General features: G+C 39.0%; 1 protein-coding gene across 1 annotated transcript; it reads right to left on the reverse strand.

The window, feature by feature from the left end:
- Window positions 1–806: 806 nt before the first annotated feature.
- LOC137873743 (sodium- and chloride-dependent GABA transporter 2-like) lies at window positions 807–17,969 on the reverse strand. The gene is made up of 15 exons (XM_068712127.1): window positions 17,706–17,969; window positions 17,197–17,381; window positions 16,445–16,579; window positions 13,948–14,088; window positions 13,450–13,531; window positions 11,776–11,908; window positions 10,199–10,333; window positions 9,950–10,053; window positions 8,958–9,082; window positions 8,133–8,245; window positions 7,853–7,990; window positions 7,527–7,629; window positions 6,369–6,469; window positions 4,249–4,419; window positions 807–2,799 (listed from the first exon to the last, which is right to left on the reverse strand). The coding sequence occupies exons 1-15, from the start codon at window positions 17,711–17,713 to the stop codon at window positions 2,650–2,652; spliced, it is 1,824 nt and encodes a 607-aa protein (XP_068568228.1). The 5' UTR covers window positions 17,714–17,969; the 3' UTR covers window positions 807–2,649.
- Window positions 17,970–18,753: the final 784 nt, after the last annotated feature.

The raw sequence follows: 18,753 nt of genomic DNA on the forward strand, positions 1-18,753 counted from the left end.
TGTCCAAAAATCCAAGTTACACATGTCACTCACACTGGTTTTATGTCAGTTCGGATCCTAATTTATGATACATAGTTAATCTTTTCTGTGTAAATGTTCCAATGTTGAATTACCTGCCAGTCATCCTTATTGCTAAACCCAAGGCAAAACTGATTTCCACCTTTACTCAGGTATTTATTTAATTTAAAATAATTTATAGTATGGTATGTGTGATTATAACACTTATCATCCAGGTGTTAAAGGGGACATATTAATGCTCTTTTCCAGGTTCATGCAACTATTTGCTTTAATGTATAGTGGAGTAATCCAAGGTTACCTGAGCGGAGAAAGAAGTCGCTCTTCCTCTGGGTCAGGCTTAGTGCATGTGAGTGTTCCCCACTGGTTAGCTCACGGCCGCTGCTCTGACTGTCCCGACCGACGGCGGAAGAGCACTTCTTGCTTTCTTTACCCCTCGAGTAAACACTGTTAGCTCTTGCACTGTTAGAGCTGTTAGCACTGTTAGCTGTGGGCTAGCGACATGCTGAGAGACAATTGAAATGCGCCCAATCTCAAATCCTGCACCTTTACTGGCTGTTTGATAAATGGAGTGAAGTAAAAGAAGAGAAAACATGAGCATACAATGCGCTGGTAATATACATACATACATACATACATAATATACCTGAAAATCCTTCTTGAGCAAATGTCCATTATTTGAATTCCCTTTCAGTTTGTCATAGAGAAATATCTTGGGGTGGATAACAAGACTGGAAATAATGTGAATATAAATATGATGTGTACAAATACGATGCAAAATAAATTCAAAATCAGCATGATATAAAAATTTATTGAATTCTCAAAACATGGATAAGATTTGACAAAATATGTTCTACATTGCTTATACAAAATCCACATGAAGGAACCCGACAGCTTCTGTGAACCATCTTCACTCTGCTGTCAATACATATTTGACAAAAAAAAAATTCAATGTCAGTTTTCCAGGAATCAACTGTTATGGATCTCTACAACATTAACAAGATCAGCTACAGTGGTGTCCAAAAGAGTCTGAATCGACTAACAAAAAAAATGATGCATATATATATATATATATATATATATATATATATATATATATATATATATATATATATATATATATATATATATATGCCACTGAAATAGATCTGAATATATTGTTTGCACGACATTAACTGAAGACCTTTTAAAACACCTGTCAAGGGAGGCATTTCCTGTGGGCAGAGAGGTTCCAGAAACATTAAAATATTTCTATACACATTTTTTAAATCATATTTGACGGTAATTTTTTGTGAAAACTTAAATGTTCTTCAACACAGAAAGAAGAACATTTAACTGTTCTGGGAATTTAATTATCCAAAAGTGTTATGTCTATTGGTTATAAAACATTTCCACTTAATGTATACTAATGCTTTTCTGCACAGTTCCCATGAGCCTCAGCAGCAGTTGCTATGGAGAATAATCCACACAGAGACTTGAATCTGAATTGTTACAAGTTCTGAATGCTTTGTTGGTACAATAAAGATCAACTACTACAAGACTACTGCAAGACTACTGCAGTCTAGTTGTTGAATTAATCCAAAATCTGAAAGTGAAGAGATTTAAAATGCTGAATGCATTAAGTGTGTGCTACAAGGAGAAATCTTTAGCTTCAGACTGACATTAGTGTTGCTGGCAACAGAACTTTGTGCAAAGAGTGTCATGAGAGTGACTGCCAAGTGCCAACAGGGGGCATGTTGGCAGTCAACTAACATTTTCTATACAGAAAATAAATAGTAGGTCTTTTACTTCTGGAACCCTGGAGATGCTTGAAAGTCTCACTTTCCTTCTCTATACATTTAAAACAGTAACCACCTACTAAACTGAGTAACCCTAATCCAGCAGTAACAACCCCAGTGCCATATCAAAACATATAGGTAGAAAGAAAAACAGTATTACTACTCTTTAGCCTGTTGTGTTATTTTAAAAGGAGAACATTTGTACCATCTGCGCAGTAAATCCAATCAAACATGTGTGAGTTTTGAAGACCCGTATGCAAACAATATCACTAGGCGGGACGAGTGCGGTGGGCTCACACAATAAAGCAAACGGGCCGAACTGTCAGAAGCCGTTTGTCTCTTGGTGGCAGATTGTGGAAATGATCCCAGTTTAATTCTAATGTAATCTAGTAACAGATGCAGGTAAATAAATGTAACAGCAAATATATAATATAGAACATTCATAGCTAATAGAGGAAAATATAATATATAAGGCAAACCATTTCAAATGTGTATATATATATATATATATATATATATATATATATATATAAAGTGCCAGCCTGTTGCAGCAGCTGCTTAACTTTCTTTAAAGTACTTCAAAGGTTTTTAAAAGTGATCAATCTATCTGTCTGTCTGTCTATCTGTCTATCTGTCAGGTAAAAGGTTTGCTTTAACTGAAAATAGAGCTTCTTTTTAAACTTTTTCAACACTGTATATACAAAAGGTGGTCGACAGAAAGACATTTTACAGTGACACAAGAGCTCCTCAGAATTCATTCCTCATCATAATTTCTTTAAAATGCTTCACTTGTAAAAACCCAGAGTTTAAAATCAGAATGTCACATTTGAAAACATTGTCAAAAATGTTCAGTTTCTCACATTTGCGTCTCCATCTCAGCTCCACCGCTCGCTTTGTATTCATTGGCAGCGGGAGTAAGAGTGTCGTCTGGGTTCAGAGGGCATTGCTCGGGCCGCTTTGCTTTGCCGTGCGTCTTGATTTCAGGGCGACAAAGCTGCTTGAGGTTCTGTAGAAACAACGTCAGTCAGTTGGTGTCAGTAGAATTGTTGAGGTGCAGTGCAGTACAGGTTTCCCCAACGTGGTCAGAAAAGGAGGGCATTAACACAAACTGCATCAAGGCTTCCTCGGCGCTCCTTCCTATTTGTTAAAGTATTGCTACATTTGTAACAAACTGAACAAATGTGAAAAATAAGAAAAATCAGATTAACAAACTGGGAGGAGCACTGAGAGTGGAATGTTGCCATCTTGTACTTGATCTCATGAGTTTTCCTCTGGAGCCACCATGAAGTAGCCTTGTGTTTTTTTTTTTTAGTTCCTCCACTCCTTGTGAACAGATTATTATCTGATGCCGATATTCATTCACACCTTAAAAGATGAATTGCAATAACGTTTTGTGATCGTCCGGCATTTTCATTGTTTGCTTTCATGTCAGTCCATTGACCTTGTCCTTCAACCAGTCAAATCTAATGGTAAGTGTTTAGCTGTCCCGGGCCTGTTTGGGTCACACCGGTACACTGAGGTTTAATCTGACAGGAATTTGCAGGTATTTCAATGGTCGCAGTGCGTTGCTGGGTGATGTTGCATTGAGGTTGGTTTTTTTTGGCAAAAGTTGCGTCAGATTCAACTTTGCATCCATACCCTCATTCGTGCCAATGCAGTGTTGACACTGACATTGAAATGATGATGAGGGTGAGGTTTTTAAATCCTTTAAGTGCACAAAACTATAGGATTGTCTGAATTGGTGCTGTCAAAGTGTATGTCGACTATTAGCTTGAAATGGTTTGAGTAGAGCTGAAAAGATTAGAATGGCAAAAAAAAAAATGAATTTAGCAACTATTGTAGTTTACAAAAAACAAGCAATCAGAAGAAAATATAACCGGTTTAACCGGTAATTTGTTATTGTCAACAGACTTACCTAACAACTAAAATGGTGAGACAAAAATATGAGCCTGTATGTAGCACTCAGTAATATACAAACTATACAATATACAAACTGAGGCTACTTAAGAAAGCCCTGCCTCTCACCTCTAATTTGTTACACTTCTCTGCTTCATCAGTGTCAGGTTGAGTATTTTTGTAGGTATGTGCAGCTGCATCTCCTTGACATGCATGTCTGGCTGGAGGGCCTTGTTGACCCACTGATGTTCCTTTTGAAAACTTGTAAAGCTCCTGTTTGTCAGTAATTGGACTCTGCGTGTTGTACAACAGTACTTGTACTGTAATTCTTGCAGTAATTACTTCTCAATGTTGGAATATTTTGTAATTAACTAACCAACCTTGTATTTTCTGCACTGCAGGGGCGAACTGTTACCTCATTCAGATTTGTGAAGGACAACACAGAGTTCTTCACTGCCTCAAATCAACCACAACATCTATTTACATCATAGTTAATATTACATGCTTTCTGTCATGATAACATTTTTATTCATTTCATCGTTCTTTGTCGAGTACATACCTGCCCTATAGTCCCGTTCATCTGCGTCAGTTTATAGACGATCCACAGAGGAACCAGGAGAACACAGAACAGTCCGAGGAACCAGCCCAAAGTATAGGCCCAGGTTGGATAGACGTAGGTTTTGTTGAACTTGAGAGGCTTGTATCTCACCAATGAAAAGATGAAGGTACTCTGTCGAGAAGAAACAAAAACAACAACTATTATTTTCATCCGGCTTCAGTGAAATCAGGTCAGATCACTAACTTCTACCTTCATCAAACATTTTCTCCTTGAAGAATGTTTATTATCAACACATGTACGGATCATTTACAGATCGATGGTGGCGTCTTTTCATTGACACTATATGAGCAAAACTACTTGGACGCCCCTGTCCAGATACTTTCGTGTACTTTTTTTTTGCACTATTTTGCAAGGATTAACCTCTGGGGATAAGGGGCTATATATTTTGGGGGATTTGGGGGGGGGGGGGGGGGTAGCCAGCTGATAAAACACTAAATGGTCAGACGACAGCCTTTGGGTTCACAGATTGCTGTTCAGCCAGTGCTTTTGACCTCTTTTGACCTCCACACGGACTGCTGCATTCAACCAAAACCTGCTCAAACGTGGTTAATATAACACTATACAAACCACAAACAGAAACCAAAACTGATACCAGAATCTTTTTTTTTTGCACTGACATAGTGCTAAAAAAAAGGTCTGGCTTTAGGGCTATGCAATTAATCTTGACTGGTCTGCGGAGCCCTGAAGCCTGTTTCCCACAGATAGACTTTGGCTATCTTAGATCTAGTCAGACATTCATTCATTCATTCAACACTGTCTGGTTCTTGTCTGGACTAATTTGCCATAAATTCTGAGTAAAATAAACCTCATCAAACCACTTCACCCCAGCAGCCTCTTTTTGTTTTTTCTCAACATTTTACTGAGAAGATTTGGTGATTCAGTTTCACGACACAAGAAACCTCCGGTACAGTGCAGTCCTGCAGCAGAGCTGAGAGATGCTGTGGCTTTGTACTGTGGCAGAAGTCACACTTCATGGTTTGCTCCACACATCGTTAACTAATCACAAATTATGAGTTTTGAGTGTCTTTTTTTTTGTCACCACAGGCCAGCAGGTGTCACTGTTGCATGGAGGCATGGCTCTTAGTTCAGAGTCAGCCTTGGGGTTAGGGTGTCTAACGCTTTCTTTATTTCACTGAAACTTTCTTGCATTAGACTTAAGAGCAAAACTGGCCAAACACTAAAAACATCTTTGTGAAACCGGACCCTGACCTCCGCACTGTCAAACAGCTCTGGGAATAATTGAGACACGAGTCAAGTCTGATTGCACAACTTCAGAGCCAGGCTTCAAAATCCCCCAGAAGAGTGCAGGCTGTTATTATCATATTGCCAGCATATTATTGTAAGTGTTTTTTTATTATTCCATATACTTTGTTCAGGTTCACATACTTTAGACCATGTATGTTATTTTTTTTGGCTTTGTTGAACAGAACATTGTTGTCATTTCTCGTTTGAATTGCCCAAACTTTGAACGTTTGAAATAATAATAATATTTTTTTTTCTTTTCGTCCCTCCCTTGTTTCTCCTTCATCTTATTGTAAGGACCACTTTTGTTTGATCTTGTACTATAGTTTAGTGTTAGGTAACCATGTTAGGCAGTTGAACTTGAGACTGTATTTGTTCTGTCAAATGTCAACATGTATTACATGTTCTGAATTGTATACCAAAAAAACATGGGTGGCAATATGATTCTCTTCCCTCTTTCCGCGCTGTGTCACCTCACAGCAGGCAAAACACGTTCTTCCTGTAAAAGACACTTAATAACAAAGAAAAGAGTGTCCCTGTCCTTCCAAACAGACAGATATTTGTCCAGATACTATTCTCAGGAAACTCTCTTCAATCCACATTTTAAAAACCAACCATATCACATCATGAGTAAGAGGCAGCGATGCAATTTGAGTCTCAACGTAAACTCAAAACATCATCGAATCATTGAAGTTGGCCAAAACTGCTTAGATTTCCCTTTGTTCTCTCTCAATCACTTTGCCATCTATATGGACCACAAATACATCAAACTGCATCAAACTACTATTGAGGAGATTTAAAGAAAGTATTTCACTCACCAGACAAACAGTGGGGGTAATGTAAAGCCAGCAGTACTTCATTATGGACCATGGACGATAGCCTACCATGTCTTCAATGTTGTCAAAGAGACGATTTGCACCTGGTAATGAAAAGGAACATAAATAAACAGCCTGTTTGGACTTAAAATCTTTAAATATGAAAAAAACATTCTGCACAGTCACCCAAAACCCACGTTACAACACAAACAAATGCATGATGTAATAGATTGATGACTGACAAATCACACATGTATTTAAATGGTTAATGGTGGTATTTAAGAGAAGCTATTGTGGGTGCTGGCGTTACAAAATGTATATGTTTTATGTATTATTATTAATTGTTTTGTTTTTATGTAAAATCTTTAACCTAGGCAGCATTTAAATCCCAGTTGACAAGGCGAAGGACTTTTTCTCTCTTCAGTCAAAGAGATCCATTGATGAGCTTGATGTCTATCAAGCTTAAACAAGCTTAAACAAGCTTAAACAGGAGTGGAAGCTTAACATAAAGGAGACCACAGGAATTTATGTGTTGGCACAGTATCTGGTAAGTCAACTGACAAAACGGTGAGTTGTAGAGGCATTAAGTAGCGTGAGTGCGAACACTTACCTCCGTCAGTGTCAGTTTAGAGATATTGATCACTCTGCTGCAGCCTCACTTAAACCCGATTCAATGGGTTTATTGTACTTTTGAGCCCCATCATCATATTTTCAGCATTTAAATTAAGATTTTTGAGTCTGCTATTGATATTTTGGACCAACACAAGACCGTCATCTTTTAAATAAGAATCTCTCAAATTTGTGGCGACACTGTTTCTAAATGACCTCAAACTAAATCTCTTTTTATTGCCATTTATTTATTACTTTCATGCCGACAAAAACACAGATTCTGGTGTATTGGGCCCGTTGCTGTTTACAAACATCCCTGTTGTAAAGAAAAAAAAAAGAGTAACTATATCAACACAATCACTTTTTGTGCTTTTTCATTTTTTAGTTTGACTTCAACTTCAGTCCAAAAGCATGACCAACCACTGAATGAAGGCTTTTAAAATCATTTGCCTCAAGGAATAACTATCACCGGTATGAAAAGCTTTTTAATCAGAACCTTTTACAACTCCTAATAATTTATAGGCATAAAAATAAATCACCTTAATAACTCACCGTATATCCAGCCGATTGCTATCGACTGACACACTGAAAGAAGGAGAAGATTGTTGCCACTGCAAACGTAATGGTCAAAAAGCTGAAGGAAATACAAGCCTCCCTGCAGGAAGATAGAGGGTCGATTTTTACTGCACATCAAACACAAAAACAACACAACAATGTTTGCTTAATGTTCAGATGCTTGACATTTTTTGCTCGGCTTAAATTCGATGACCGAAGCAATTCAGCGTGCTGCAGGTCCTGGAGAGATTGCACTTCGCCTGCTTTTGGACGGTGCACAGTCTCGCTTTCATTCATCGAGAGCCACGAACACGGGTTCTCACCTCTGTGACGAGAAGGAGGCCGAGCAAGAAGAAAACAGTGCAGAGACAAAGCAGCAGCAATTCTCGACGATAAGCTCTCCGAAACACGGTGGGGAACATGTCCGTCACGGAGGTCATCAGGCACTCCAGACTCACGAACTACACCGGAGACACAGAGCGACGAGTGAACCCAAACACTTGGAGACAAAAAGCTGTTGTCTGCAATTAACAAAGGCTAAATAGTAAAGCTGCTTTTAAAGCTGCTTAATGCAATTCAAGTAAAAATGCTTAATTATCTCACCTGTGTGTCTGCACCCAACAAGATGACCATGATGAAGAAACATATGGCCCATAACTGAGGAAAAGGCATCATGGCTACTGCCCGGGGATAGGCAATAAATGCCAAGCCAGGTCCTGCAATTGAGAACATTTGGCAATATATTACTTTGAAAGGACAATATTCATCTTCTTGTGTAATAATGTAACAAAGACAAGAAGGTACACTTGCTGTTGTACTCCAAACTCCCACAAACAATCTACTTTGGCCTTTAAAATACAGCTACCCTACATTTTGAATTATTTAGTAGTTTACGACGCTCATTATTTCTGTATCTAAATGTGGTCAAAAATTCATAGAAATAAAAAAAGATTAAAATGCAGAATTTCTATGATCAGTTGCGTTTGAATATCACCACACCAATCACTCACGTCATCTTGAAGAGACAAGCGAGTTTTGCCACTGTTAGCTAGCAAACGTTCCCTCGGCTGCAGCGACACAGTGAGTGACTGGAGGCATCTACGAACAAAATTCAATACCATTCTCCTGTCTCACATGTTGGTTATTAAAGCTGACAGCGGCATAACACATAAGCCCAGTTTATTCTTCCTACCTGTTTTTTCCTCATTATTATTATTATTATCATTTTTAAAGGAAGACCTAGTCAATCTGTTAACAATCAGTAGTGGGCCTTAAGTTACAAAAGGTCGAGAACTTCTATTAAAACCACACTAACACACACGTTTCAGGTGTGTATCATTATTACTGGTGGGAGCTCGTTACCCAAACAGAGAGGCGATCACTGAATGTATGGACTGTATAGCAGAAGGGGTGTAGTGGTGGTCTCACCAGAAGCAGCCACTTCGGATATTGGCAGTCCTTGTTCGTAGGACATAAAGCCCAAAACGGAAAAGATGGCAAATCCTGCCACAAAGCTCGACCCTCCATTCACCAAACACAGAATAAACGTGTCCCTGGGGAAACAACGAAACAAAAACAAAAAAGTGTTTCGCTAATGAACGACTCTTTGCTGATATTGTTCTCCGTTTTTTAAAATTAATGGAATTGCGTAAAAATGTTACAATGAGAAGAAAACAATAGCCTAGAGCGTGATGGAGATAATGGTGGAAGTAAACACAGAGGCTGCTCAAGACGACCATTATTATAATGATATATTGACATTTATCTATATATATATATATATATATATATACACACACAGGGATGGTGAGTTTTAAACGATGATGCGTGGATGATCGTCTTCATACTGACTGAAAGAAGTCTTTTACTTTACTGTACCTCTTTCCCTCTCAACATTTCTAACTTTGGTTCCCTCCCAGTGGCCGCATTAAAAAAAAAAAAAAAAAAAGACACCGTGGTAGAGAGCAAAACCTGGTGAAAGCGAGACACATGCTGCATCAGGTTACACCGAGAGATCACCTCATACTCCTACAAACAAAATGTATGCCAGCAAAAAAATAAGTTGCTTAGTCGTCGTTTAACATCTCTACACATAGTGGCTTTAAAAGATCTCCTTCCTTCTATCCTCCAATCGTCTGGCCGATTGAATGAGCACTCGACTCTTTGTGTCTTTTGACAAATCAAGCAATTCAAATATGTTGCCTTGGAAAATGTATTCGTAACATTCCATGATTTCTGACCTTTTTTTTTTTTTTTTTTTGGAGCAAATCAGCATATCATTTAATGACAGTGACAGTTAGGTCATAATACTATGTTAGAGAAAGCAAGAAAAAACATGTTTTTTTTTTTTTTGCGAGAATCTCAGGTTAAATATGTTTTAATATGTTTTAAAAAGCAGAAGAAAAGCAGAGAGCACTTACTTGAAGCAGTCATTGTTATATTGATTGTAACTGCCCAGAGCCGTCAGACTCCCCTGACAAATCCCAAACGAGAAGAGAACTTGTGCTCCTGCATCCATCCAAACCTAAGCAGATGCCAAAACATACGTATCAGTAAACGTTCACCACTTCATCTACTGGAAGAGTGGACGCATATATCATATTTTACAGTATTTGGGCTTTCAGTGGGAGGCGATTAAGCAGGCAGCTTGTCTTAAGTGTATTACTTACTTGAGGGTCCACCAGCCTTGTCGGGTCAGGATACAGATAGAATCTTATGCCATCCATAGCTCCCGGTAAAGTGATTCCACGGACCAACAGAACCAGCAGCATCACGTAAGGGAAAGTGGCTGTAAAGTAAACCACCTGTCAAAATGAGACAAAGGCAGTTTTAAAATCAAATGTTGTTTTATATCACAATTGATTAGTTGAATCTGACAAGAAGCAGCAACAGAACAGCAGCAGAACAAGCACAAGTCACCTAAAAGAAAAAAACAAAGGAAATATTAAGGGGACATTTGTGAAAGTATTATGTCCTGAACGTGCAGCTGGCGATACAATGAGACGCACCTAAAATCTCTCCCTGTCATGCTTTAGCAGCTAGAACACCACCAGACATCCTGGGTGTTCTGTGATGTATACACTAACTGTGCAATCAGATGCAGAATTGTGAAGAATTTAAAGTTAAAAAGCAATGTTAATGTGTTTAATAATCACTCCTAGTGGTGGATATAATGTTATAACATGTTTGTTTGGAAAAGTGTTAAATCATAAAAGTATAATCATTCTATGTATCAAACTATAAAATACAGTTACTGAATGTTTTGAGGGAAAGAGAGAGACCTTTGAGACGGGCTTTTCAGATCCGAAAACAACTGTATGATAATGAGATGAGTTTGGTGAGCCGACTTCAGGAATGTGGGGTGTGAACAGTGGGGGAAGGAGACGTATGGATCAAACAGAGATGTAGATGAAGACAGCCCTAAGAAAACACGGGGGTCGGGTAAACGCAGTTTTATGAGGAGGAGGACAGGTCGGACCAGAGGACACTGTTCAGACATTATGTGGATCACTTAGACCAATGGAGAGCATTGTCCGAGGACAGGAGGAGATGATCGGATTCCAGCCAATCACAAAGCTGATAATGGACTTTTGAAAGTAAACTACTGACTTTTGGGTATAAAAACATTGTTCGGAGAGATGTTGTTCAGTTCTTGGCGATCTTCTTTACTGTAAACTGGCGTTTGTAGGCCGGTAGGGGGGGAGAGTCTTTGAACTCGGTTTCGCGATTCCTTACTGTCGACAGTGTAATTCAGTTTGTAATTGTCTTTTTAGCATTTGTGAATTATAAATACTTTTTCATTGTAAGCCGGATCCAGCTGATTTTTCTTAGAGTGACTTTGTTGCTCAAACAACAACGAAAGAGCGAGAGGTCCGCGGCCTCCTGCGAGCAGAGGTCTCACTCCATTACAGAATCCAGTTTAGTGTTTATAGGTTTTCAGGAATGTGCTTTGTGCTTGTTGGGGCATAACATAAAAAAAATAATATTAATTAAAAATAAAAGTAAGTACAAAACCAAGAAACAAATATAGAAGCAAAATGAAACGTATAAATGTAAAATGGATCTTAAATCTTAAAAGATCTGAGCCGTTTTTAAGAGTGATAGTTTTGTGCAAAAATTGTCTAAGAAATGTGAAACGGTTCACAGAGTGAAGCATAAACACACTTTGCACTGTACAGTTAGCCTTCTACAGAGGCATCTGCATTCTTACTGACTCATGTATTGAGGTGTTTCCTTGACTTAGTACCTTTCCAGTGGATCTCACTCCTTTCCAAACACAGAAGTAGCAAAGGATCCACGCCAGTAAGAGACACAAGGCCAACTCCCACCTCAGGCTACCGATCTCATCAATCCCTTGAGATATACCCAGCACTCGTCTCCTGAAAAGAAAACACAAAATATTGTCAAAGAAAGAGTCAGCGTGGAGACGGCGATCCTGGCAGCATTGTTCACGACTATAATTCAATCACAAGATAAATACGGTTATTATGATAGTGAAGAATCAATGTGACTGATCACGTGGTGTTATTGCTACGTTGCACCACATTCATGCTGAAAAATAAACCTTGCAGAAGTACATTTTCAGTTTCAGGTGGAAATGAGTAATCGAGATATTTTTTGGCAACACTAACACAGCAATGCAGCGTAAAAACTAACCACTAATTATGCTACTTAACATTAGAGGGGCTCTGTACACCCATCAGATCAGTACAATCAATTCAATAAATAATTTAGTTTAGTTTGTGTCATTTCTTTTTTTATCTGGCCCCTGTGTTAATTCACTTTTACATCCTTTCTTTTTCAGCTCAACATGTGACATGGAGGAAAGACGGATTAGTCTTTGTTTGTCCATGTGTGCTTACCAGCAAGTTTAGAGTATCAGCGACACTGTTTGAGAAAATCTATTTCTCAAACACTCGCTTAACTTAAGTCAACCTCATAAATGCTTCGGGGGGAAAAGGAAAACCTCCTGCAGGGACACATTGTTCGTGCGGTGTATTACTGACAGGGTTTTTATTGCCTTAACTATATTCAAAGAGTACTGAATGTTCTACATGTTATCTAGTGGGAAAGGTTGACCATGACGTAGCAAAATAAATGCAATACCATATTCACACCCTGTTTTTATGTATTTGCTGCCAAATAACATTTGTAAGTATTGGCCAAATTCTTTGTAGAAAGTTTGTGGAAATTTGGAATTATGAAACAAGACCACAGCCTTGCTAACAGCTCTGCCTACATTTGCATTTAACTGTACTTTGAGCTAAATGTATGAATAGTTGTGAATGCTCTCAATCCCTGTATATTACACCTTTAAGGCCATTTTCTCAAAATTAGGTTTTTTTTCTCATACTGGGCTGTCTCCTGTTTTATTTCTCGTGTTCATTCTTGTGCAGTTTCGCATACTTTCTACCCTTATTTCAGTTGCATATACTTATTTCATTTCTTAAATTCTCTTTTTTATTTTGGACTTATTTCAATCTTCGTCGACCCGGTTTCACTCCCAACTCGTCACGTACCGTTGCTCGGTCAGTTCCCCTCAACATCTGATCCCGACGCGCCACGCTTTCAACTGACTCCAATGTAAAGAGTCATTGTTAGACTAGTCAGAGCAACTGGCGTAGCATGAAGAGAGGTATATAGTCCACACAGGGCAGGTGGGAGTGGATGCATCCAGGAGACTAAAGTTGACATTTTGTCACGTGAGTCGTCACTGTCATTAGTCATGTGAGCCCCTAGTCACTTGACTAATTTAACACTTGCTAGTAATTTCACTAATTGGTTCAACAGGGCACTATAGACTCTGTTTACAGAAAGACAGGAAAGACTAACATGCAAAACAACAGGGTGCCAATGCACCTTTAGCGATTTGGCTTCTAAAAACATGTGACACAGGCTAAAAAGGTTGACTGAAACTTACTCCCAGAATTCTGTTGCAGGCGTCGTTGCATTTGCTGTCCAATTGGATGACGCATTTGTTGCATCAAATTCAACACAAAGCTCTGAGAGAAAGAAACAGGAGGAGGTGTTTTCATCGATCAGAGTGTAGATGAATATTTGAAAACATAGAGGCCGATACAGTTATACTCACCAAATAGAAAATGATCCTCAACCATTGAATAGTAATTTTAGCTGTGCAGGATCCTCCACTGTGGCAGTTCTAGTTAACTAACTGTACCTTTTGTTAGCTACAGGGCTGCTATGACACCAATAACTTCATCAACCAATCAAGCGATCAAGAATTCAAGCAATTTTCTAGAGATCCTGGTATTTCTCTAGCCATTTTCCAAGCTTGTGGGCCAGTTTCTCTATTGCTGCTGCTATAAAGACATGAGATTTGTTTTAAATGCCGAAGAACACGTAGACACAGACGTCTTTCGTGCACATAGTTCATTTCTGCTGCTGTCTGCATGTCTACCTGTGTTCCAGGTGTTTCTGCAGCTGGCCCATGGGATCTCAGCGCTGAAGGATGAGAAGAGGTAAAAGAAGGCCCACGCCTGGATGACAATGTATGACACGGCAGCGTATGCAATCACAACCTGGGTAGCGTAGCCAATCCCTGCGAACACAGAACACAAAGTGTGGACAATGTAGATTATTAATAATGACGGGCAAAATAATAAAGCATATAGGTCTATAGCAGGGGTAGGCAACCTTAGGTACGTTTGCCACCGTTGGCATACCTGCCCTACCATGCCTCTGATTTGCCGATGAACATGGTTGGTTCAAGGTTTTGAAGTTTTTCAAAAAAAAAATCATGAACTTTTTCAAGTTCATGATTTTAACTCAGATCTACGTGGATGTTTTCATGAGGATGGCAGCCTTCTTAAGTAAATTGATCTCATATTTAATTACAAGGTGTTGATTATGGGAGGTTCTTTTTTGTTTGTATTTCTATGCACTTTACCTATAGTGATGGGATAAAAGCACAGATGCGTTGAAGATAACTTAACATTGATATGGCACACTGATCAACAAGAAAACTTTAAAATGGCACTTGCATCAAAAAGAAGCGTATAGCATCTTCATACCTAAAGAATGTTGTGTCGTTGTAGATGCTAGAGTTTCTTCCCAGTCTGCCAGCTGGCACGCCTGCCAGTGACCGGTTTTTATCATGCATGGCAAGGAGGCTTCCAGAAAGAGAAACCAAGCGAGAGCTGTGTCCAGTCATCCAGATCGGTTTGTTTTCAGTTTATATTTTTCTTGTTACCAACAAATTCCATGAAAAGACCAAAACCAACAACGAATTGATTCTACTGACAAGCGTTGCTTGATCTTAATCCTCTGTGCCTTAGGCCTCCATTGTTGTCCAAAAAGCTATTAAAACACATCAATCCGACACACTGTTGCTCTGGACGACATGCTCCTTTATTTTGGTGAACACGTGCCCTCCAGTTTATTTTGAGTCAATCCCACATCCTGCTGCTGTAAACTCACCAGAGCAGTGATTCCCAGCCAGGAGTACTTGTACCCCAGGGACTACTTAGAGAGTAATAGTGTAACTCAAAAAAGAAAAAGAAAAAAAATAGAAATTGTGATTTGATTGAAAGAATATATCAGCTGCAACACTTGAACTCTACATGTTGCAGTTACGTACGAGTGTGTGAAAATGAGTTAGCAAGCAAACGCCGACGTTTAAACGTAGCTGAAAGTACTGAATGTATGGGTCACTTGGGTCGCTTCGTGGGAATCAAGATTTGAACACTTCCTTATATGTTCGTTATATCTTTATATTTGAGATTTTTGGGTGTGTCTCAGAGTCCGTACTAATCTCTCGGTCACATTAGGTCTGATATTTTGCCAAGTGGGGAGCAGCAACAGACACACCCATGTGTGTGCACACAGAGTGTCATTCAGTTCGTGACACAGGGTCTTTAATAAACACACACGTGTTGATTATCACAGCTGATTCAGTTGGCTCTGTACTATGGGCGAATTGGATGTGCCAAATGCGTCCCTTAGAACACAAGAGTATAATCAGCCAATACATACAAATTTTACAATATGTCGATCTCAACAACGCATGAAATATCTACAGTGGTCTCGTAGAATAGATAAATAAATAAAGCTTAATTCAAGGTTCAAGGTTATCTTGACCATCCCACTAGGGGACATTTGTTTTCACATAAAAACAGAAGACGCAAAGACAAGACGACAATGACGACACATCCAGACATTAAGACACAGAGCTACAGCAGGGAAGTGGAAATTCACATACATGTACAGTAGTGCAAATGTGCAAAGTGTACAAGAAAAGAGTGCAGCCAGAGTGCTGGATGCTATTGAGCATATTGATGGCGTTTGGGATGAAAGAGAGTGGAATCTTATAGTTCTCCTAGCGGTCTCCTGAAACGACGTCATGGAGGCAAAAGCTTCATGAGAGGACGGTCCTAGTGGCCCAATATAGCGTTAGGCCTTTTAAGTACTTGCTGCCCATTATAAATATCCAAGAGCATAGCCTGACGCCTCCCTGAAATCTTCACTGGCCAACAAGCCAGTTTCAAGTCTATTCTTTTGGGTCAAATTTCCAAACCAATGATACAAAAAGGTGAAAACAGATTCAATAAAACAACTGTAAAGTGTCCTCATCTCAGAAGAAATGTTAAAGAGTTCATGTTTCTGGACCTTTTTTGAGTTCTGTAGCCATCCACGATGTCAGCACCTTCACCAATGTCTCTCCTGAAGAAACCCACTGACCGTACAATTTTAAAATCTGGTGTCTTCAGAATGTTTGTCACAATCTTGTGCCTGCTACCGTTTGGTGTTATAGATAAAAGGGAAGTAAAAGTGGAACCCTTTAAGGGTGACACATTATTTTTTAGACATGTTTACACAAGTATATGTGATTGTGAAATGTGTCAGAATGATGAGTATTCAAACTAGTCACATGACGCATTTATTGTGAATACACTGACCTTCAAACAAGGGGCAGAAGTGCCTCCAGCAGGTAATACATCCTTGAGATGTGAACTGTCCCATGGCCGTCTCCAGGAGGAACATCGGTATGCCGCAAGAGAGCAGGAACAAGACGTAAGGAATCAGGAATGCACCTGAGAAGAAACATAATAAGCATTTCAAAGCACTGCTCCCTCTGTAAATCTGACAAAGACCAATGTCACACATGGTCATTTCTGTTTGTAGAGAGATTATACAAGAAGATTGTTGTTCATGTCTTTTCTCTTTTTTTTTTTTGTCTTTTGCATGGAAACATCTGGATACCGTAAAAAAAAAAAAACAACAACACATGGGTTCTTCTTATAGAACGTATCTCGTAAATTCTAAAGAACTGGTAAAACATCAAACAGCTCTATCTGTATCCTTAAAAAAGATCAAACACTGATGAAAGGCCTGCAGAGTTATGCAAGACATAGTATGACTTTCTGACGAATATAACTTTTTTTTATGTCAATTGATGATTTACAAATTGGTCAGAAAGACAAACGTCTCCTTTGTCCCCTGAGCTGTATTTGACTAAACCAAGTCAAACTGAGCAGCCTTGATCAACGCCTGAGCGACTTCCTTATCGCTTCAATGTATTTATGCGCCACAGTTCTTTTTTTTTTCGTCATTGTCGACTCATTACATTTTGATTAAGTGCAGCTGCAGAATAGTAAAAGCATTGTATGTTGTTGTTTTGTTTTTTTTGTTGCATGGGAATCCTGCTTACCTCCCCCATTTTTGTAGCACAAATAGGGGAACCTCCAGAGGTTTCCTAGCCCAACCAGGGTTCCTGCTACAGCCAACAGAAATTCCAACTTGTTCCCCCACTGGCCTCGATCCAGCAGTTGTGTCTTCTTCGCCAGATCGTTATCCTGACCGGGCATTTCAAGGCTGTTTCCTTTAAGGAATTTTCTTGACATGCAGGAAAAGCAAATGCAATAATGACATCTGCAGTGAAGTCTACTTCAGCCTCTTCCACATTTATGGAAAAGTACTACGAAACACTTTGTTGCTCTGGGTTATGTACAGAAACAAAAGTACTCAGCTGATTGTTTGGCACTGCTCATGAGCTTTTTTTTTTTTTTTTTTTTATTTGTTGAACTTGAGCTTGTGGGATTATCAGGAATGGAAAGTTTTCACCGGAAAGTGTTTATCAGAAAGCTGCACTTATTGAAGCACATTTTAGAATTAAAGCGATGCATTTAGCAGCCAAGTGTAAAACAAGAAGGTACTTACCCCTCCATCACAAGGCACCCTCCCCCAAGAGTTGCTTACAGCTTCAGACTGATCAGTATTCCCCTCAGCTGTGTGCACCGCAGGACCTCTACACAAACAACATGTCGTGAGCAGAGCCAGAGTGAGAAAAAAAAAAGAAGCTTTGGCTCCTCTATGCCCTGATTATCTGTTGAGCTGGTCTGCACAATATGCCGTCCCACTTGAAAAAGTCTTTTGCTCGGATAATGATCCAAGGTACAACTTCCTTGCTGTATTTTTCCACTGAGACAGAGCAGCGTGAGTCATTGAGATTAACACAGTTGCTTACAACTAAACCAAATCAGCTGAGCCGGTTCTGTTATGCCAGTATTCATACAGGCTGCAGTTATCTGCCAAATGGGAATTTGTTTAGAGCCATAAATCCTTCCTTTACCAATGGCTTATTAAATGCAAGCACGGCTTTATAGCTGTAGTTTTTTTCCATTCATAAAATTGATGCTACCTTGTAATTGTTATCTTCATGATCTCTGATTTAACTGCACTAACTTTTTTTTAATTTTTTTTTATTGCACATTATTTCACTGACTTCCTTCTTCAATTTTTATAGTCGTCAACTTTACTGCACCACATCAACAAAGTTTATCTGATCTCAACGTTATAAATAACGTCTGATATTGAGTCTGGAATGTGCTTTTGGAAGTATTTATACACTTTTTTTCGGTGTAGCCACTTTCAGTATGAATACAAAACATTTTGTTGTCTTCAGATAAAACTATATTAACCGCACAGCTTCTTTAGAACGACTGGGATTTTAACCACAAATCACAAGGATCATAATTGACATAATTTGTGGATTAAGGCAATCAGTTAAGTTACATTTGACTAATTACAGCAACTTACATTTTAGCTGGCTTACCTACAGTTCAGAAGCTACCAACACGTATGTTTTGTCTCTTTATTTTTATTTGTGCAGCCCTGCACCAACTTCCTGTCGCACATGTGCAACCATGTAAGAACCTCCTACTGTTTATTACACAGCGGAGAGGCTGAACTGTTTGTAGTGAAAACT

Source organism: Cebidichthys violaceus, unplaced genomic scaffold (assembly GCF_023349555.1).
Source record: "Cebidichthys violaceus isolate CVI_PGR_0920_01 unplaced genomic scaffold, fCebVio1.0.p SCAF_17, whole genome shotgun sequence".
NCBI classification, from domain to species: domain Eukaryota; kingdom Metazoa; phylum Chordata; class Actinopteri; order Perciformes; family Stichaeidae; genus Cebidichthys; species Cebidichthys violaceus.

Bases quoted from the DNA above. Each gene is read 5' to 3' on its own strand.
- LOC137873743 (XM_068712127.1), bottom strand. The intron at 9,083-9,949 runs GTAAGTGCTCTC...TTGTTTCCCCAG, and splicing joins TATAACAATGACTGCTTCAA to GGACACGTTTATTCTGTGTT. The intron at 2,800-4,248 runs GTATGTACTCGA...TTGTTTCTACAG, and splicing joins TGAACGGGACTATAGGGCAG to AACCTCAAGCAGCTTTGTCG.